A 23,835-nucleotide genomic window follows, 5' to 3' on the forward strand; every position below is an offset into this window, starting at 1 on the left:
CCGATCTGTAGCATGCCAAGGGCACGTAACCTTTCATTTTGGGTAAGCCGACGCATATCAAAATTTGTTTTCTGGTCACTAAAACAATTAAACTGATGTTTCCACCCTGGAATTCAATGCCACAATGACTGTAACATTCAAAGTCAGAGTCGTGCAAATCTTGGGTTGGACCCCCATGATGATCCCAAGCATCACCTGCATTCCATGCGGTAGCTATTGGTGCGTTTGGGCGTCACATGTAACTGGAAATGTTTCTTCTGTTAGGTTCTATAGTGACTTTTTTCGTAGTCATTTGCATATTTTAGTATTATGCCCCCAAAATCAAATATCCCCTACTTTTTTTGAATAGTATATAACATTTTTACTGAGATTACAATATACAGGTCTCATTTTGTATTTTCTATTTAAGGCTGAAACAGATTCTACGGGCTATTATCACGACCATCTACAAGTTTGTCTTACTGCTGATTCATTGATTAAGCTGACATCACCACTAAGCTGGATATCATTGATTCATAAGGATCTGTGATTTTTGTTATTTTGACTTGATTCCAATTGAAATGAAATAAAAAGGGGTCCAACGTCCTACTGTTCGGCTCCGACTGGGCTAATGAAGCCAGGCATACGCCATAAAGTGTACAATGAGTGAATTTTGCCCTGACAACGGCATTGCGGATTGCTTGAATTCCAACTGTCAAGGGTACTTTTATGTGCACGCCAATGTGTACACGGTGCCTCGGTTTTTGTCCCACCTGAACGAACGACCATACGTTGTCCCTTGTCAGGTCCCTTATCCTGCATCACTGACAGAGGGGACCACGCCGGAAAACACAATGAACTTTCTCGACCAACACCGTGATAGGACACGGAAATTCCATGTAAGCGAGCCAACGTATTACTTACTGAGCCACCGCGCCCCCTTAACTTGATTCATTGAGATACATATCTGTCACGTCTTGTTGTTAATGTTATAAAAAAAAATCAAAAATCACCCAAGAAAAGCTTGGATTGATCGTCACATGATTGGAAAATCTAATGGGGCTATGTATAAAGTAAAACTAAATGAAACGAACAAATTATGCTAATGTATAGAAATGTACAGATGTTGATTGGCTGTAAACATCTGCCCATTAAATGGTATAACCAGATTAATCCTGATAATACCAGATCATAGATATTTAAAGGTCCTCGTTTTGTTTCAAAATAAGATCACTGAATCATTTATAATCTTAAAATATTCATAATGCATCAGCAACACGGGTCATTATCTATAAATTTCTGATATTACTATAGTAGTCAGATTTCCAGACACGTCATTACTATACAATCACAGTTTGATTAGATGTTTACAACCGTGCAATCATAGGTCAATTAATTAACCACAAATGTTGATACGTTTTCTCACACGGAAATACCTCCAAGAAATTAAACAATAGAATGTTTGCTAAAGGCACACTTTTGGAACTGACATACAATGCAATAACAGTTTGTATAGTACATATTCCATATGTTCACACTGGTGCAATTAAGGACTATTGAAATACATCTAACCACAATTAAACTGAGATATCTTTTCTCACTGGGAGACAGAGAAGAACTCTTAATTAAACAATCTGGTGTAGTATTAGTTTTTCTGACGGTGGAATTATTTATAAAACAGTAACCAAGTATATAATAAAATTAGCCATGAAGCGGAAAGTCGACCACAGATGATCGGAATTATTGTGGTCGACACTGTTAAAAATACTTGGGCATTGAATATAAGATATATTCATATGGATTTACAAAGACAATTGTATCACTTCATGCTTTAAATATGAATACCGAAGTCTGCTTTTTACCACGGCATTCAATTCAAATAGCAAACATGGTGTTACGGACTGTATATTTATAGTATAATTCGTGAGAGATGTAGTTTTTGGTGGCTGTTCAAATCGATCAATGAAACGTACGAGAGAAACTTGGCCATCTCATGAGCGCCGAAGCTGGTCTATAGTAGATTACGGGCATCTATATGAATCGTGTAAATGAATGGGAGGAAGGGAATCTCTACTGACTTGCCCGTGTCGTCTAGTGTTGTGAAGCAAGTTGGTAATTTTCTCTGTATCGACCGCTCTTTACAATATATACATAATACCAAGCACGTACGACTCGTTTTCGATCGGCCGGTATTTTCGGTCAATAGCATTTTTTTTCTCTCTCCCTCTATCTTTCAAAGGAATGGCGGATTGCTGATGTCTGAAGGATGGAATAACTCTGACATATGGTTTCAAATATGCATGTGTTAATTTCGTGGATTTCCTGTTAAGTTGTTAACACTGATTTGGATTGAAGGATAATCTAATTGCCAAGATCATGGAGAAGATGGAGGATTATGGCTACGGGGATGACCGAGAAGCCGATATGGCTTCCCCCTCCGATGCCAAGGAGTTTCGAAGGACAGCAACTAATCTGAACTCTCGACCAACCAATTTTCCTCGTAGTCGACGTGACTTTATAGACAATTACTTAACATTTGTAAATAGAGACTTGGTTGTTTGCAAGTTATTTTACTTTTTTTTCTTTGGAGCATTTGGTTCTCTGTTTCCACTTCTGGCTATATATTTCAAACAACTTGGAATGAACGCTTCTCAAGGTGGTATGCTTATAGGATTTAGACCTTTCATAGAATTTCTCAGTGCCCCTTTTTGGGGAGGTGTTGCAGACAAATGGAAAAGAGCCAAGGAATTACTTCTATTCTCTCTCATCTGCTGGATTGTATTTACTCTAGCTATTGCCTTTGTTCACCCCCCTGCTCACAAGTGTCTGTATACAAACCGAACGCATACAGTTCTAGAAAACCCCAGAGGTCGTCGAGATACATCATATCTACGAGGTACACATCAGCCAGTTATCAGTCATTTAGAGGTTCCTTATCGCTATGCTCGTTCTGCACATGATGATCACGAACCAGAACAATTAGTGATGCTTCTTCCACAGTCGGCAAAACGAGGAACAGGTGAATCTCCACATCGCTTGGATCATAACAAAATTGCCAATGCTAACCAATCAGATGTTAAAGGACTTGTTCATTCACCTTACAGTACCGTTGTTTACCGTGAAGATGAAGTCAAACATGTTTTTTTTATACTGTTGTTGCTTGTTGTAATAGGAGAATTCTTCGCAGCGCCGGCCATTACATTCGCAGATGCCGTAACTCTGGCATGTCTCGGCGAAGATATGGACAATTACGGTAGACAAAGAATGTTTGGGTCTCTAGGATGGGGTCTTAGTATGTTTTTCGCTGGTTTAGCTTTAGATCACTCAACATCCTTTCCCGAACATCCATGTGGCACTCAGCATGCTGCTGAAAAGAATTATACTGTCTGTTTCGCCATTTTCTGTGTTCTAATGAGTGCTGCCTTTATTGCAGCCCTACAGTTTAGATTTGAGCATATGGGACATGGGAAGGAGATACAGCTCTCCGAAATAACCGAACGAGTCAAAGACAAGGTCAAGCAGACCATCACAGGAAGAAAGAAAATCGACCGCGAGAGGCTGGTCGAGGAAGACGACGATGATGACGGGGTCTTCAAACCAGAATTAGGCTCGACAGCCTACAACCAAAACAAGTTTAGAGAAAGTAACTCCCCTGGTGAAAATCAATATGGAAAATTGAATGGAAATCAAGAACTTAACATTAAACTTAACAACCGAAATGACATGGTGTCAGACGCCCTTAAGGCCCCTCAGGGCAATTCCCAATACGAATATCAAGATGGTCATTTTATGGGCAAGTGGTTTACTGTTATAAAACTTTTGGCTACCTATAAATATCTCTCAGTACTATTTATAGCCTGGTTTATGGGCTTTGGTATTGGTATCATTTTTACCTTTTTGTTTTGGCATCTTCAAGATCTTGGTGGTAGTCCAACCCTTTTTGGTGTCGCTTCGGTCATCAACCACATTTCAGAACTACTGGCTTATTTTATGAGTGCTAAACTCATAGCAAAATTCGGTAAGTATATATTTAATATTCATTGACAGAAAAACAAATTGATAATAAAACTGGGATATAGGACACCTTGTACACAGGAAACCTCGCATTGAATCAATTACGACGTCAGTCCTAACCGGCAAAATACGTTTTGTAGTTACATTTTCTTTGTCGCTTGTTTCTATTTGTGTGCTCCATTATTTATAAAAATCTAAAATAGTGTCAATCTTCAAATTGTAAGTCATTTTCCATTTAATAACCACAGTATAATTGTCGGAATAATATATTAAAAGGTTTTTGAAGTTTCATTTCCATTATCGAATCTGCTCATGAATGGCTTAACCCTTATAGGCTGCACCTGCAATATGGGACTGTAGATAATAAACACCCCCCTGTTAACATATAATAAACAAGTCCAGGTACAAACTAACGTCCCATTCAGCTATACGTAGTGACAAAGTGCGTGCAAAGAGAAAGGGTATGCATGCTTAATCTTTCTACAGCGGCTTACACCACTTTTCAATTAAGGAGTCCATATAGATGTATTTAATTTTGTATTTAATTCATGAACTGACCACTGGCGGTTATCTATCTGAAACCCAGTAACTTCGATTTCTGAAAAGAGTGATATAATATGAATTGGATAACGAAACACACACTTTAAAGAGTAATAATGAAATGAAATGGGGTTTAACGTCCTGTTGTTTTGCTCTGACTGGGCTAATGAAGACGGGAATACGTAATACAGTGCGTTATCAGGGAATTGTAACTGCCAAGGGTTATTTTACGTACACGCCAATGTGTAAACCTCGGTTTTTCGTTCCATCCGAACAGCTATACGTTGTCCCCGGCCAGCCCTCTGTCCTTGCACCACTGACAAGGGGAAACCACGCCGGAAAACCCAGATGGACTTTCTCGGCCAGGTTAGCAAGCCAACGTCTTACTCACTGGGCCAACGTGACTCCACAGAAAATTAGACCCGATTTAAATAAAATATTGTCCAACGTCACATTTTTATCAACTAGAAATGACATGAAGTAATTATTAAAACCGGTACTGTTAATAATGTGTCCTTTCTGATTTAGCTTTATTATGTGAAGCAATTATCAACTGAGTTCTTGGGGAAGCAATTACAGAGCGTGAGGCAACTTCGTTTAATGACGTTCCCCGCGGTATACATTTACATAATAATAGTATGCAATAAAGTAACACAATAATGGCTATGCAGCTAAAATTGAAATTTAATGTCTGGTTTCTCAGGTTTCCCCCAACTACTAAAGACACATGTGCATAGGCGTATTATTTCAATATGGATACACCGCATCCAATCCGGTTGGTTGGGTGGCCGAATGGTTTCACCACCTACGCCATTGTCAAGGGGGAACCTTCTACGCCAACACCGGGATCGAACATAGCCTCAAGGTTAGCTATAGCTAACGCCTTACTCACCGAACTATTATCATAAGCTGATTAAAATTGTCATTTACGTTTCGTTTTATTTTTTTATAATTTGTTTCGCTGTGCTATGCTGCGTTGTAATGGAACAATCAGAAAAAAATAAACAAAACGGAACTTTAGATAGACTATTATCGTTTATATAGTTCCAGCAATTAATGGCTACATATGAAATTGCTAATGAGTTTAGTTCACGCTATGGTTTGTTCAAGTAGCCTAATTATATTGACAAGTCTCGGTTCATCTCTCAACAAGATGAAAATTAATGGTTCAATGTTGCCTTTATTAGTTCGTTTCCCCAAGGCATCCAATCATTAAATATTACTAAAACGATTAATAACGCTATCATCATCGGTTCCGTTTTAAGTGCACGACATGTATGAAGGCGATGTTCGAGCGTATGTATTTTTGAATATCGCTATCTGCAACAATTTGACGACTGGGTAATCTAGTGTAAATCTTAAAGTATCTAGCTGATGTCTATAAACTAAAAATACGAACTCTTATATTGAGGTTCTGCAAAATTATAATCTGAAGAAGTAAAATATCCATAAATCTATAATTAAAATCAGCTAATTCAGATGCTCATTACATAAGGAGATACATCTTTAAAGGCTCAATACCACTATTGTTGTAACTGAAAAATATGTCCCAATCTTTATTCTGGTCAACAAATTGTACTATTTTAGAATATTTCAATTAATTGATGATACAAATTTCATCTTAACACGCCTTATTTAAAAATTTTGAAAAATTCAACATAATGGTTTGAAACGTCTAACGTAAACCTTTTCAAATGAAACTTCGATTTAAAAATATTTTCGAACCCTCTGAACAAGTAAAATAGGATGTAATGGATAATTTACACAACAGGTAGGACACTTAAACATCTAGTACTTAGATAGAGATATTATTTTTTTTCTGGAGCTTTCAAGCCAGCAAGAGTGTTATTGTCCCTTTAAAGAAAAGCTCGTTCTGCACCCAAACGTCTCGATAATCAAAGTCCTTCACAAGTGTCGGATTTTGATTGGTTAGTTGGTCTGGAGTCGACCAATCATAACCTGACCAAGATGAAATGGAATAAACAACCGAAAAATAAAACGGAACGAAATGTCGGTATAATTTTAATTAGACCGTATATCTACATTATCAATCTATTGGGTTTTCTGCCCGATGTGGCGATTAGAAACACAAATTATTGTTGCAATTTCTGATATTTATTGCGAAAATTTAATCTGATATCAACACAATAATCAATTCCTCTAGGTATTTCGGAAACGATATATACTCATCTCACGGTAGAAATTGAAGGCATTAATGTTTAATAATAGTAATTATTTTCGGTGGATCAAAACAATACAAAAGCTAACCTTTCGAACTACACCAGATGATTTGAAGACCATAATAGCTTTGTCGTATAAGACATTTGCTATTGATTTAACCAATTTGTTTTGATGTGCATTGGTCGAACAGCGACATGGAGCGCAGAGACATGCCATGACCAGTCCCTACCCATTCATCGTCATATTCTTTTTTTTCACAAAATATATATCTTTATGTTTTCTATTCCAGTGGGGTGGAGTGTCCCTGTGTTGACCGAGATGGTTCCTCGGGATTTCCGACGCCTGTTCCCCTTGTCGTTTGCATGGGAGGAAAACCCGAGGTCCCGTGTACACATTAGAGTGCACGTAAAAGAACCGCTGACAGTTGGAATTCGATATATAGTAGGCAACACGCTGCTGTCCGGACAAAACCCCCACTTATAGCACACCACACGGCGTATGTATACCCTTCTTCATTAGCCCAGTCTGTGCAGAGAGAGCGAGAGAGAAATGGGGTTTAACGTCCACTCGACACAAACTAGGTCATTTCGGGACTAACATTTAATTTTATTTACACAATTCGCTTGCGCGTAGGGGTCTTTAGCAGTGGGAGGAAACCGGAGGACCCGGGAGGAAACCGGAGGACCCGGAGAAAACCCACGAGGTTGGACAGGCGACCCTACTCCTTGCCACGTACAACCGGGGATTCGAAACCACGCCAGTCGACTCAATGACAGACTTTATGATACAGCGCGCGCACGCTAACCATTCAGCCATCCACCCCCCACCCCCCCCCTGTGCAGAGAAGTACGACGTTAAACCCCATTTCATTTCACTTCATAGTTTTTGCCCATAACTGCCTTAAAAAAATCGTTGTGTGCTCGTGTACAGGTTTTATGCAATTAGTAGAGCAATTTTTAATTGTCCAAGAATTACTAGAAACGAACACCCTTAGGCTAGATCTATTTGTTAAGCCCAACTCAATTTTTCTTCAAGGTCGCTGAGATGTAAATAAGGTTAGGGCACGTGATTGTTGGCGAGATTGTAGGTTAGGGTTAAAGTAAGCGTTAGGGCTAGGTCCAGGGTTAGGGTAAGGGTTTGGCCTTGAAGTAGGCCTTATCAAATAGATCTTACCCACGACTTGTTGAGTGAGCGCCACTGGACAGCAAGGGTTATTTACTTTTGTCGCAGGCCACAAGGTGCGAAATATCAAACAAGCACTGTTCGTTGCTCTGAAATCGACATCAACCACTGTGTAGTTGACTGCAAGCAATTTCTTGTAGATCAGCGGTAGCAACCCCTGAACCGTCGCCTGTAAATTGCTTATACCAGCAAACACATTTATAAACCGCGATTGAATAACATTTAAATATTTACACTTTGAGTCAAAGATGTTAGAAAATATTGATCGTCCTTAAGAGATTATATCTAATTTATTGTGAGCAATGCATTCCATTATATCATATCTTTCAAAAGAGCTGTCAGTGCATCGGAGGGTTCATCTTCAATGCGTGAGGCTAAGGTATTTTGGACTACAGTATGGCTTCCTGTGCGCTGCAAAGTTCTTCCTGTTGACGCCATGTACTATTGGTATGCATTATTTAACCATAGGGTATCTTTACCAAGCTTTGCTATAAAATTTAAACCCCCAATACCGTCAACCGAATTTCACACTCATTCTCAACTAAATGTTTTTGGAGTCGTAAATTTATATACAGAGCAGAAGTGTGTATTTACAAAGCCACGAACATCTACCCGGTGGCCAAAACGACCGTATTAGACAGAACTTTTGAATTTTCTCATTTGAAGTCAATATTTCTATTGCCATCTTATCGCATGGGTATTTTAATAGAGTGTCGTGCTTATAGGTAGAAATTATCGAAAATAACGGTTCATATGTATTTCCTGCCTTTTTCTTTCAAATGTTAACGTTATCGTCTGCTAGATTGCTGAATGTAGATATCACTCTCGTGGTTGCCAAGGCGATATTGATTTCTTGATTAGTTTGTGTATCGATTTCCGCCTTTATAGGCTGCTGAGTTCATGTTGGAAATGGTGCTTGGTTGTCAAGTGGCTAATCGACCCCTCTCCCTCAACCCCTGGCTATTGTAAGTGATTAATGATATCGATTTTATTGACCTCCAAACTTCCGTTCGTCTGTTTCAACTATGATTTACTTTTTTCATTAAAAGTTTCAATATGTAATTCATAGAGTCGACACAGTGCTTGTTCGGCTAAATTACTACAATTAATCTTCAAGTGACTTTGTCCTCTATGTTATCTATTTTTATCGATACAGTTCAACATAAAGATAATTTATATCAAGATCAAAATCTAACGCCACATTAATAACAGAAGCAGATTGTGGAGTCCCAGGACAAATATTGAGCAGGGTCTTCAAATGTATCCACTGTATACAATACGAGGGCTGGCGGAAAAGTTCTAAGCTTATCTGTGAAAGATCTGTACATTTATTTTTCAACATAGTCCCCTTCGAGCTGTACACACTTTAGCCAACGATGTTGCAAGGCCTGGATGCCGGCCAGAAAGAAATTGTCTTTAGCCACCCTAAAAAAGTCGACCAAAGCTGACATGAGGTCATCATTACTAGGAAAATGACTGAATTTTGGATTCTGGTCGAAAGTGATGAATCTAGGTCTCATCCATGGTTACAAATCTGGCAATGGGCTTTGGCACTCATCTTGCAGAAACGTTTGTCATTCCTAACTCATTGGCGATAATGTGCTCAACCCTCTCATGAGAGATGTTTACAAAACTGGCAGTATGTCGAGTGGTCAATCGTCGATCAGCCATCACCATGTCATGCACCTGGGTAATGTTTTCATGAATGCTTGCTGTTGATGGCCTCCCAGGACGCAGGTTTACAAGATGGTCTGACACGAAGACAATAATAACACTACAAACAGTTCTTATGTCTATGATTCATTCAATGGTTGTATTTGTTGGTGGCAAAAGTTTGTTTCAACCCAATTGATCCATCCTTTTCAGGCTTATAACTTTTCAGTCAGTCATCGCACGATCATTGACGGTAAAGCAACAACATCATTTAATTTTGGCTCTACAAAATAATGACTATAGAGTAGGCCTGTTATATTAGCCGACCACCTTTAAACACTTAATCTTCACAAACTTCGGGGCACCAAAAAGCGAGACACTTGTAGGTCATTTCCCAACATGGCATGAAATTATTGCAAATCACAGCCATATTAAAGTAACACGAGGCGATAGTAGGGGGCTAATTAATTGATTTTCGCTATTGTCTGTTTTATTCAGTTTAATCCCCACCTTTCAAATGATAATCTGTAAACACCTGAGACATTGTTATTCTAAAAACACTATTTTGAAATACGGCGAACCGAGTAGTAAAATAAACAAAACCACCAAACAACACGTATGGTCAGGGATTGTGACCTTCTATATTGACAGGGAATTACTTATAAAACAGAATTTCAACAAAAAAGGAACGAAAATTATGGTGATGTTTTTAATATCCGTGAATTTAATGCTTTGAGAGAAGGGTGCCCCATCGCCTAGTAGTAAATTAATATGAAATGTCATTAAGGAAATCTTCACTCATGATATCAAATGCAGTATGAAACTACAGTGTAAACTCAGATCTCAGTTGACGAGTTACCATATTATCATCAATCAATTTCACCCAATATGCCCATGTCTTATTGTGTAAAAATGTAATTGGCTAAAGTAGCAATCCCAGTTTTCACAGGACACCGCGGGTTAATGTAGGTAAATACCCCCCCCCCCCCCAAAAAAAAAAAACAACAAAAAAACAACAATAATACTTTATTTACTTTGTCTGGAAATATCAAATCAAGATACTGGACCCTTTAGAAATAAATTGCTTAACTTTTACGTAACTGATTTAAGTGATTTCGAACCTTATTTCATTTGCGTCTTGATAATCTCGATGTGCGCTTATCATTCTTTCTCCGGCAAATATACGTTGCTATCCAGGGACTTACACGACCTGTAATTTCAAGAATTCTGACCTACCCTACATGGTAACTGAAAGTTTCTTTTTATTCGAAAGGGTGTCACCGAGCGTCAGATAGCTTCACAGGACTAGGACAGAAGTTTCGAGGAATCCTTCACCCCACATTAATTCCGTTTTTTTCACTAAAATATATCTGGGACATCTTCTTTAACTAATTATTTTGGAATTGAACACCAGCGAGACATATTATAACACCCACTCACTTCTGTTTTTATTTGAACATATTATATAATCAATACCAATCTGTTTTATATTCCAAATCACATAACACGAAACAGACATGTCTTATATAACGAGATACTTGATGGATTATTCCTCGGTTACCCAATATTCTTTATTTATTTGTGCGTAACTCCCGAAAGAAATAGTAAGATCACTCTGAACATATCTTGGACAAGTTTGTAATAAACCTTTCACATTTCATAGCTGAATTTTACCAGCATAGGAAGGTAATCTCGATGAATTAGTGGAGTAAATAAAGTGCATGTTTTGAACGAGAGAATACTCAAAATTTAAAATTACGTAGTCAGTTATTAAACAACCAAAAATGAAACCAAACACCTATTGGAAACTTTTTGGATATACCGTTGTATTATCATCGTGACATGTATATATATATATATATTATATTGAAACTGCTTATAATTATATATCCATTTTTATTTCTATTATAATTATATTCCTTATCGGAGCCACGGTGGCTAAGTAGGTAAGACGCTGGCTCGCTAGCCTGGAGGTCGCGTGTTCGAATCCTGCATTGGCCGAGAAAGTTCCTTGGGATTTTCCGGCGTGGTTTCTCCTTGTCAGTGGTGCAATACGGAGGTACCGTGTATACATTGGCTTGCACGTAAAATATCCCCTTTGCAGTTGGAATTTGATATAAGAGTAGGCCATAGTGCAGCTTTCCTCATAGCACATTGTATGGCGTATGACCGTCTTCATTATCCCAGTCGGAGCAGAACAGTAGGGCGTTAGACCCCATTTCATTTCATTTCTTTATATTCCTTATATTGGTGTAAAACGGTAGGACGTTAAACTCCTTTTCAATCATTCTTCCTTTCTTCCTAGAACACTCCGAACAGACCGGCTTCGCTCGGGGGTCATAACTCCGAAACCGGAAGTGGTAGACTAACGCCACCTGGCCTATGTTACTTCCCGGTCAGAGCTACCCCTATACCCCAAATTTCAGACTCGGGGCAGACCTAGTGTAGCCGCCAACCCCGAACAGGCAGACTTCGTTCGGGGGTCATAACTCGGAAACCGGAAGTGGTAGACTAACGCCACCTGGCCTATGTTACTCCCCGGTCCGAGCTACCCCTATACCCCAAATTTCAGACTCGGGCCAGACCTAGTGTAGCCGCCAACCCCGAACAGACCGGCTTCGCTCGGGGGTCGTAACTCCGAAACCGGAAGTGGTAGACTAACGCCACCTGGCCGATGTTACTCCCCGGTCCGAGCTACCCCTATACCCCAAATTTCAGACTCGGGGCAGATGTAGCCGCCAACCCCGAACAGACAGACTTCGCTCGGGGGTCATAACTCCGAAACCGAATTAAGTGGTAGACTAACGCCACCTGGCCTATGCTACTCCTCGGTCCGAGCTACCCCTATACCCCAAATTTCAGACTCGGGGCAGACCTAGTGTAGCCGCCAACCCCGAACAGACCGGCTTCGCTCGGATGTCATAACTCCGAAACCGGAAGTTGTAGACTAACGCCACCTGGCCTATGTTATTCCCCGGTCCGAGCTACCACTATACATCAAATTCCAGACTCGGGGCAGACCTAGTGTAGCCGCCAACCCCGAACAGAACAGAAAGACAGACAGACAGACAAGCGACAGTCACAAATATATTTATAGATTATAGCAATTCCATTAATAGAATCATCCTGATTCGTCTGTTTGGCGTTATGAATTATTCATTGAACAATCACCATGAACCCTGAAATCTGCCGTTGGTTTATCGCTTGCGCTGTGACAGTTTGATGTATGTTTCTTTTAGAAGATTACTATAATATCACGGTATGACAACCGTATAAAGACAAATACTGGATGTAGGAGATAAATGTGATATATATTTTAATAACACTAGAAATAAATTTAATGCCCAGACATTTAAAGAAACTAATTTCCTTCTAGAAATATGTACTCTTTTAAACTAATGATATCTCGAGGAAGAATACAAGAATATTAATAAATTTAAGCATCTTAAAGGGTGTATAGATCTATTCTTGGAAACCTTAAAATGTTTATAAAAACACATATTATTAATGTAATATATACTGATTTACATTGGTTTTTTAAAGCTTTTATTTCTAACCGGGTTTATTATGTGCGTTGAAAAACGTGAGCAGTGCAAACTGAATGACAAATGTTTGTGCCTATTGCCTACTCTACAAAGTTTATCTTATTTTTGTCGTTTATGGATAAGCCATTTGTATTTTCAAGACAGATGGCCCTCGAGACCATAGACAGCCCGAAGTCGGGAACTAAATTTAAAATGTTCATTTCGTCTTAACTATTGGTTTACAGGAGCTGAAATTTTCACGGTAAAATAACAACAGTATTGATTGACATGACCAATATTGAATACTAATCCGTGTGTTTAATGTCAAGTGTTATATTGGTTGTAATATTGAGTTAGAGTTAAACGCCCTGTACTGATTATGTTTTAAATTTCAGGTCATATTAAAGTTCTATATGCGGGTTTATTAGGAAATGTTGTTAGATTTATGTATATATCTTGGTTACATAATCCGCAATGGGTTTTACCGTTTGAATTTGTTCAAGGTAAGTGTGATACTTTATTACATACTGCCAGTCTCATTCTTTTTTGAACAGGAACTGGGCCCCAAGCCCTACTCATTTTACTCCGCCAACTTGTCCCATAGTATATTCATGCTAGAGAAAGTATTGGGCTGTAATTGGAACTAATTATGATCAACAATAAAATACGTTAAAGTCTCTGTGCGTGATTTACAATTTCGGAAAATAAACATTTTCCACGCCAAAATGTGTTCATTATTTAACTTTTAATTAAAGAAAATAAAATCGAAATATCAACGGTAGACTTTGATTCAGTCTGATTAAAAAAAGGCCTATCAAAATATTAAAGCGCAGATTATAAGTGACACTGGCATTTGACCATATCTCAAATGTTGTCAAATTTTCAACGGATTCTTCAAAAATGACGATCGGAGACTTTAATAATAATATTTACATGAGGATGTTTTTATGTTTTCCTACCACGTCACCTGGCAATTAAATATCATTTTTGTCAGTGAGATCATATAATTAGTAATCATTAATAACCCCCAGAAAACAGGTTTTTTAATTATGAGATAATATGAACAATGGTCTACGGTAATTATAGTGTAATTTGTACGAAACAATGTGATTACAGGCAGAAAATAAGAGAAGTCATTAGTAACCTTTCCCTGAACTCGTATCAAAGTCCAGAAAAAATAATTAGTATATTCCAACTTCCTGAAATAAATAAGAAATGAAAAGAAATGAAATGGAGTTTACCTGTTCTTCACTATTATAACTGGGCTAATGAAGACGAAAATGAATGAGTAGTGACTTAAAGGCTCAATACCACTCTTGTTGTAACTGAATAATATATCCCAATCTTTATACTGGTCAATAAATTGTACTATTTTACAATATTCCAATTAATTGATGATACAAATTTCATCTTAACACACCTAATTTAAAAAATTGGAAAAATTCAACTAATTGATTTGAAAAGCTGACGTAAAGCTTTTCAAATGTGACTTGGATTTAAAAATGTTTTTGAACCCTCTGGACAAGTAAAATAGGATTTAATGGATAATTTACAAAACAGATAGGATACTAACACATCTAGTACTTAGAATAAGGCTATTTTTTATTTTCTGAAGCTGTCAAGCCAGCAAGTGTGTTATTGTCCCTTTAAGTAAGATATTATAGAGTAAGAATACTCTGCTTCCTGCGCTAAAATATTCAATACCTATAGCCAAATTAAGCTCATTTTAGAAATACAACTGTTTTTTTTCCGTGAGCACGTGGAATGGTTGGTTTCTGCTTATATTTTTTCTTATAAACAATTTTATTAATAGATTAGAATTGAGGGGGGGGGGGGATTTGGTAATATTAGGTTAATATTTCAGATGCTAAATTTCCAAGAATTAATATTGATATTGAATGATTAAATTATGAGATGGTATTGGGTAGTATTGGGTGGTATTGAGTAGTAGTGGTAATTTGATAGTATTTGATTATGATTGGGGGGTATGGAGAAGTATGTGACAATAGTTGGTAGCATTGTGTTGTATTTTGTAGTATGTGATAATATTTGGTAGTATTAGGTTAGTATTAGGTGGCGTTGAGTAGTATTGGGTATATCGCTTTACTTAACAAACACCAGATTTAACAACACCCTTCAAGAGTCAAAGTATATTCATATGAAAAACTGTTTTGACGATCGTAAGTTGGTCACAATATAATCAGACTGTTCTCGTGTCACTTGCCATCGATCAAATATCATATATTTTAAATGACATATTTCAACCCTGAGTATTGATTTTACTGAATACCTCGGATGGAAGGAAAATAATGAACTGTTATTAGTTCAGACAAACCATATAGCCGTGTCATTTAATGGCATAATAAAATTGCTCCCTGATCAAAAGCATTTTAGTGTTTTCCTTTAGGATAGTGTACTCTCACGTTGTTTATGACGTATATAGCTACTCCTGAATTTGTGCGTAACCTTACATTAGATGGCCCCTGAACAAATGCCGTGATTGTGACACTGCTTTCTCGAAAGGAGTAAATACGCCTCTGCGATGAGATCTTAAGAGATTTTAATGGAAGCAGACTTAACAAATCAAAACAAAATCACACAAGCAGTTTGCAATACCATTATGCGAATACGAGAATACGGGTTACAGACGGCGACGCCAGTCTCCTGCGAGGGCGGGGAGCGGAGCTTACCATGTAGGGACCCCCAAGAAAATTTTGTAAAATTTGACGGCCGCAAACGCGTTTTCCTGCTATTCTAGCCCCAGAATTCAGCAACTTTAAAGTGATCTATAATAATATAGCCTAATTAAGATGGTTGGCTTGAATTTCAATCAACCAAACCAATTAATCGTTTACAGTCCATAGAGATGGGACCGTCGGGATAACATTTTGAAAATTAAACTGCCGCAATCGCATTTTCCTGCTATATCAACCAGTGAATACAGCAACTTCAATGTGGTCCAATACAAATATTATTGGGATTTTTGACTCTCCCTGTTATGGTCCGAGACTATAGTTCAATGATTGTTTTCATGATCTTGTTTTTTTTCTTGCAGGATTAACTCATGCTGCTGTGTGGGCAGCCTGTTGTTCATATATTACACAAGCTATACCTAAAGAATTAAGATCCTCAGCTCAAGGTATATTACAAGGTCTACATCATGGTCTAGGTCGAGGTTGTGGTGCTGTGTTTGGCGGTGTCCTTGTTTATAATTATGGTGAGTGCTTAGGTTAAGCTGGTCTTCCGTTTACACAAATGCCATTTATTTGCGTGACTTTACTGATAAACTATATAATAATCATTTTATCATAAATATAATCCCCTGACAGGAAATTACCTATTCACTGCGCCCACGAATCAGGCAATGGCATAGATTATTTTGAAAACCGGTCTTTGATATCTTGACAGTTTAAATAAAAGAATAACATATGAATTTGTTCCATATTTTGACTTAATGGATTTAAAGAAGCATTAGAACATTGACGATTTTGTCCATTCGCTAAAATAATAAGTTTTAATTTGCCGTTATTTGACTATTAAAAGGCTATTAAAATTTGATTGAATTCTTCCAAATATAGGTTTTCAATGATTATATGAGTCGGGGGTTATTTTTGGACATGATATTATATACAATTAATGAAATTTGTTTTCTTGTAGAAAGATCTAATGCAGCTTAATCAAGAAATTAATGTCGTTTAAAATATCGCATTGGCAGTATTTTTTCGAACATGCATTAGCATAATGTTAACAGAAGTTAATACATTGCTGACTGCATACGGATTAGATTGTTGTAAATTTTAACAACTCTTCTTAACGTGTTTATATTCAACACTCTAAAGTCTTCTTTCCATAACATTCAAAGCATGGTTACAAAGTTTTCAACCATTTACGTGATAGAAAATCAATCTAATTAGAGACGGGTTGAATTATTGATCATTGTAATTAAGTTGAAACATTAACTTAAATCTAATCTTGACTTGGCTTCAGCTTTATCGTAACTCTACAACAGTATAATCATCTAAAGATGTTTATCGATTTCATGACACAACTTGTTAAATATAGAGATTTACAAAATGATCTGTGAAGCGGTAAAGCTTAATACTTACGCCTTACGTAAAAATGTAAAATCAGAAAGGTCACCCAAATAAACTCCACAAAACTTTCTCTCTCATTTGGAATTGGATGGTGTAGATACTCCTCCCGACCTCCATGGACTTCTTGGTAGAGTACCAATGATATTTTAAGACTTTAATTTACTAAATTAACGTGGCTTATCAAACGAGAAGGATCAAGACTTTAGCGGATACGTCAAAATACGATTTGTATTACGTGTGTCGGAGACACAGTTTCAGTATACTTACTTTATCCCCCATCCCTTCGCCCAATTAATAGTATGACTTTAGTCTATTTATACCAGACTGAGATTATAGTAGTTGCCGAAATAACTGCGTAAAGGGACTTCCGACTGAATACATATTCAATAAAACACTTTCTCTAAAACGACGATTCTAAATTTCTTTCAGGTAGTGTTATAACATTCCGAGTATATGGTGTAACCTGTATATTCGTTTTGGCTATTTATATGGGTACCAATTATTACCTTGAAAGACGAGGCTACTTTTCACATGTCTCAGAAAAAATATCTCATGAGATCTTAGAGGAAGCATCTATCTTGGCACCGCATGGGGTACCCTCGGGAGCTTCCGCTCTAGCTAGGGATTTATCCAGTAATCGTTTGTCTGACTATGATCAAGGAAATAACCAAGGTAAATTGATTTTAATAATTTCTTAATGGATAAAGTACATTATATTTATTTTTTAAGCATCACAATTACGGTTGGTGCGCTTGCTTTCTAGCATTTCACGCAACACAGTTCTTATTGAAATTTATCTGAATTATTAAGCGACATTAACGGGGTATTAATTAATTAGAATTTATTTTACAGTCCACGTTTAGTAATAGATAGCATAGGCACAGATCTTTGTAGCTGTGCCGTATCCACATCCGACATTATAACGAACCTACGGAGTAACCTGGATGGAAAAACTTGTTAATTTATCCATCAAAATATCCATTTTATGTTAGCGTAATTCCTAGCAGACGACCAATGCAACATCACAGACAATTCAAAATGTCAATGCAAGTCGTGAGTGGCAGAATCTTTCACAGATATACATAAAACTTCCATAAAGAATGCAAGCGCTATCCAGATGAATACGAAATGAAATGAAATGAAATGGGGTTTAACGTCCTACTGTTCTGCTCTGAACTGGGCTAATGAAGACGGGCATACGCCATACACTGCGCTATGAGGAAGATTTTGCCCGGACAGCGGCACTACGGCCTACTCTTATATCGAATTCCAACTGTCAAGGGATCTTTTACATGCACGCTAATGTGTACACGGGACCTCGGGTTTTCGTCCCATCCGAACGACTAGACAGCTGTCATTGTCAGGCTCTCCGTCCTGCATCACTGACAAGAGGGAACCACGTCGGAAAATCTGGATGAACAGATGAATACTAATCTGTCCGTTATGTGAACATATAATATATTCCCCACAGATATTTCCTGTATAAGATCCCCATCACATGTTGCATCTTCGAGGCGAAAATGTTTATAAAAGCGAAATTTACAAAGCATAGTAACACAGGGTATAAATGGATAGTAAAGTATATATACATTCAAAGAGAAAACACAAAGTTATCCAGAAGCCCCGACAATTATATATATCAGTTTATTTGCACACCAATGCAGTGTTCCCAGATGGTAAGAGAGCACTTCACAGAGGAGATCAGGTAATATTTATATACCATGCATGGTTGTTTTATTGAGGTTTACTTGTATAATATAATTTTAAATATTTAATATTATTTCTGCCAAACAGGATATGGAGCTACCCATTATGAAGGAATAAACACATTGCCAACAACCATGCCTAAACGCGGTAAGTAAAACCTTTAACTTGTACTTCGTAGTGCCTTTTAATGTATTTGCGGAAACAAGCGGGATTTTTAAAAAAAAACACTTTATTTTAATACAATATAAATCGGCATGCTAACCAGGGGTTGTTCTAGAAAGAACTATTATACTCCGAGTTCAAATTCCGGCGTAGACCTTCCAGATGTTTTTGCATGGTTCAACACTAAGTGCTACACTTATTCTCGTGTATTTTATTTTTTTCAGATAATGCAGGGAGTTATAATAATGAAATTAATTATAATGGAAATTTTGCTGACTGGTCTTCGCCCAGCACTGTAAGTAAAATATTATATTAAGTGCAATGATGTCTAAAAGATGTAGCTTGGCAATTATTCTATGGTTTTAATACCTTGTTGGGAAATGTCGGGGTCAAAGAAATTTGTAAATCATGTAAAGTTGTGTGTATGTTTTTAGAAACGGAACTTTAATTACTCAAAGTGGTCTTGTCATACCCTTAACCTTATGGATACATTTTTCTTACTTTGTAAAAAGTCGAATCATTTACTTAACCCTTTAATCATGGCTATTCGATAGTTTATGGTCAGAGAACTCTCCGTCACACATTAGATTAAAAATTTATTATTGCTTAGTTGTCTTAAGCTAAAAAATTATATATAACCTGAATGCGCTGGCTATTATATTTTAGGTTATTATCGGATAGTAAAAACGGAGCCCGAGTAGTACTTGGTAGCAATTACAGTAAAACAATTAGTCTGTCTACATATTATGGCATTTCATCTTGTCTCATGGGGTCTATTAAGGCTGATAATACATTTTAACAATGGTAAAAGTAGACTATACCAGTGTTATTGGGTTGAATACCTACATAGTTAGATGTAGGACACAGCTCACCAAATATTCAAGGGCCAAAGCTATTTTTAGTCCTTCTCCCCATTTCTCCTTTTCCCCCTTTTGCATGGCGATCTTTGTTGACTTTTTTGGTGTAGAATTGAAGAAAAGGTTTTGAATATACATTCCCTGCCATGTTTTGTTGAATATTCATGATTTTGAGGCGGAAAGATACAAGAGTTAAGAGGTTGGTTAGGTTGAAAATTGCATGTTTACTTAAGTCTCTACTTCCAGCTTGTGTATCTCAAGTTTTTCATGATGAACCTTATACGTGCTTTTGGTCAAGAATTTGCCACATGTTGCCCCTTCGTGTATATCGTTTATACTTCACTCTACCGAGCATCGATTAAGTTTTTCAGAAATGTATACTTCATGTCATTCCAGACAGCAGTACCAGACACATTGCGACTTGAAGTGTCGATGAGACTGTTATCAAGTCGTGACAACACAAGGGGCAAATCAATTTTTGTGTTTGGCCTCTTAGTTGCGGACAGGATAACTAATCACACACGCCAATGTACCATAGTAATTTTAGCCGTGGTTAATGAGTTGATAATGCCCGTAACCATTGCTTCATGAATATGATATTGACTTACTTTTTGAAAGATTCTTCGTCTTAGCCAGAAAGATGTTACCAATGGGGTGCAAAAGCGATCGCTAATCGCAATATAAGAAAAAACTCGGCCAATTTTTAACCTACCATTTCGAAAAGACGTTTTTAATTTTTATGACAATAGTAAACTTTCTGTGCTTCCAATCATCATAGCTGCATTCCTGTTATCCTACTAATTTTTTTTTCCAGGGCGGGGACCGATTATTCATGCAGGAGCCACCAAGGATGCCAACACAGATGTATCAACAACAGCCAAATAATACCATGGATCAAATGTATGGTCCATAAACAGATATCGATCAAACAATGGGCCATATCATAGGAATGCCGCCGATCTAATGTACAAACCATAGATTTACAGAACAGAAAAACAGACGAAAAAATTAGCTAAACATGTTGGAAATTAATGTACGTAATGATGAAACGTATAGAAAACTATGTATAGCTCACTTGAGACCCTTGGGTCAATGTATTAAAATCTCGATCAGTTCCACTAAGTCTAATTAAAATTGCAGTAGATATTACTAGAGCAATGTATTAAAATCTCAAGTTGTACCGCTAGTTAAATGTATAAATTTTACAAACTGTACCACCAGGTCAATAAGGATACTTTATTAGTTGCAATACTTGTGTCTGGTGATTTAATGAACACTAAAATTATGTTTTAAGCTGAAAATTGTATTATTATCACAAATTATGCCATTAGGCCAGTTGTATTAAAATCTTCGGGTTAACTGTGTTAAGATCACGATCATTCGTCATTTCGTGTTCAATGTATTAAAATCCAAAGTGGTACCTACAGGATTAATTGTATTTTAAAAATCCATGTCGCTACGACTAGGTCAGTCTGTTAACATATCTCAAGAGATATTGTATTGCGGGAAAGTGATATTATTTTAAATTCATCATCATATCACCAAAATATTTAATATCCGACAATTAGATAGATGTAAATATACATAGTTAATGTAAATTTTGATATAAGTAGGCTCTTTAGTATAGGTTTAGCCAAAAGTTGGTAAAAGTACGCCGACAATATGCGCATTCTGTGGTTTTCATATTGCGCCAGAATCAATACACTGTTTTATGTTAAAAGTTATTTTCTTACCGCTGTTCAAACTTTAAATCCTAACACCTTTAAAGAAGTAGTTCTTGAGGTATGTAAGTGAGTAACACTCGTTACTTCGATTTAAAAGGCCGTTTGTAAACCTGGTCTTGTACAACTATCTGAAGCTCTACTTTTTTAAGTACATGTAATACAATTTTCAGTTCTCCGAATAGGCTGACCATATGTTTCAAAAACCCACTATGTCTAACTGTCTTGATAATCATGTCTCAATAATTGCTGAAGTAATTAGTAAGTGATGGCCATAATTATCAAGTCACTTGAACAAATGGATAATGGGGTTTCTTTGTTACGTTATTCTGTTAACAAATCTATCGATCATTCCCGAGCGACATAATAATTTGAATTGAAGTTTTCAGACAAGGTAAACAGGCTACTTGATCAGATTTTGGCGTTTAATATACTTACTTTAACCTACTACTTTTTTTTAAATGTCCTATAAAAATGGGGACTTCACTTTAATCTTGAATAACATTGAAGTGACTTTATATTATAAAAAGTGTACTAGAATTCAGTAATATTAGTTAGTTAGAATGTGTATACCTTTTCATTTCATTAAGATAATTGTCTTTTATTCTTTCGATCAAATTTAACCTTTACAAATGTTAAAATTGTTGTCTATTTGATTGCTTTTCTTAGGTTCACCGACAAACTGAAAGGTGGACTTGGCTCGTAACGGCAAGGCTGTGATACATTTAAAGGGAGGTTACTCTGTTGTTAGATTTTAGTTAAGACAAATCAGGAATGCACCAAACTAGAATTCTGGCACAAGTCATGGTATCTTATTTTAAGTTGTGTGTGACAGAAAATGTGAGTCTCTTTATGGGTACGAAAGTATATTCTATACTTTGACTGTCTTCTACACAGCAAACATAATTATGTCAAATACGGATTTTATAGAATGGGGCGCATGTTATATTTTTTACTTGTAATGCATATTATATATGACTATAAACTTTGAATTCTAATTCTAATATAACACAATAAGGTGGAACACATACTGTGTGTTTGACCACGGTCCGGACTGTGAAAGTAACACAAGTAAGACATTGTATATGTTAGTCAGACATACGTGTATATTTACAAGTGGTCTCACTAGAGAGATTTTACTGTATGTATGTTATAGTGTGATTTTTAGACATGAATTTTAATGTTTTAAAAACTAAAGTAATCGCTAAAATTAGACATATACGAATGCCATGACATGGATATTGTAATATACTGATTAATAATAATATAGTATGACGATATGATAGAAAAGTTGTTTGATTGTAAAAATGTACGTAATAAAATGATATATAAGGAAATAAAAAGTGTTTTTTTTTATCTTTAAATTATTATTATAAAAATGACACAGGTGTGGATACAATAGGACGTGGATCGGGTGGTGTCTTCATCACCATGAAATATATCTATTGATGCATAACAGATGATGGTGTAAAGGTATTTTGTATTATTAATACAATCAGGGAAAATTAATGATGCACTACACAAGATTTAGATAAAGAGCTGACAGTTCTCGCAATAACAGACAATGAAAAGGGAATATGTTTGAAAATTTCAGTCAAATTACTTCATTCTGTGAGGAACTATCGTCGTTTACAGAACAGTGTAGTCTCGATTGTCATTTTAAAATTAAATCATAAATCTGTTGAAATTCAAAACCATCCGAAGTTCTGGAGAGTTGATTATGGGTCTGGTATGTAAATAAATGTCGCATAAATGATTTATATAACATTTGAGGCCAAAGGAAAGATCTGCAACAGGCAAATTTAGCTCTTAAATAATGCATCTGTAACCAACATAGCACCCATTATACTCAGTTATTATAAAATCTTATTTAGTTTCACAACATTTAGCATTATTAAACTCTAGCGACACGTTTCACTACCTTCGGCATGTTTTAATTTTAGCGATAGACAATTAATGATAATTTGGCAGCTATTCGATTGTAACTTAAAATATCCATTCAACGTCATGATATACGTACCCTTGCTATGTCGAAAAGTGACGTAACTATATATCAACATTAATTTAGGCCTGCAGCCAAAATTTCTAGCGTGAAGTTCAAGGTCCTCCCTACAAAACAAACTATACATTTTTGGAAAGCTTATAACACTATAAGAAACACAAATCCAGAGAGTTCCAAGCAAAATGTTTACAATAACTCGATTTAGGGTCAGATGAAAAT

General features: G+C 36.7%; 1 protein-coding gene across 1 annotated transcript; it reads left to right on the forward strand.

Moving 5' to 3' along the window:
* The first annotated feature begins 1,961 nt into the window (after window positions 1–1,961).
* On the forward strand, window positions 1,962–22,957 carry LOC126821658 (major facilitator superfamily domain-containing protein 6). Its single transcript, XM_050550125.2, has 7 exons — window positions 1,962–3,997; window positions 13,469–13,576; window positions 16,129–16,290; window positions 17,597–17,839; window positions 18,962–19,021; window positions 19,261–19,331; window positions 20,708–22,957. Exons 1-7 carry the CDS (start codon window positions 2,356–2,358, stop codon window positions 20,804–20,806), a joined length of 2,385 nt encoding a protein of 794 aa, XP_050406082.1. The 5' UTR covers window positions 1,962–2,355; the 3' UTR covers window positions 20,807–22,957.
* Window positions 22,958–23,835: the final 878 nt, after the last annotated feature.

The sequence above is a fragment of the Patella vulgata genome, chromosome 5, assembly GCF_932274485.2.
Source record: "Patella vulgata chromosome 5, xgPatVulg1.2, whole genome shotgun sequence".
NCBI classification, from domain to species: Eukaryota; Metazoa; Mollusca; class Gastropoda; family Patellidae; genus Patella; species Patella vulgata.

Bases quoted from the DNA above. Each gene is read 5' to 3' on its own strand.
- LOC126821658 (XM_050550125.2), top strand. From the start codon at position 2,356: ATGGAGAAGATGGAGGATTATGGCTACGGGGATGACCGAGAAGCCGAT. The intron at 3,998-13,468 runs GTAAGTATATAT...TTTAAATTTCAG, and splicing joins TAAACTCATAGCAAAATTCG to GTCATATTAAAGTTCTATAT. The intron at 17,840-18,961 runs GTAAATTGATTT...TCTGCCAAACAG, and splicing joins TGATCAAGGAAATAACCAAG to GATATGGAGCTACCCATTAT.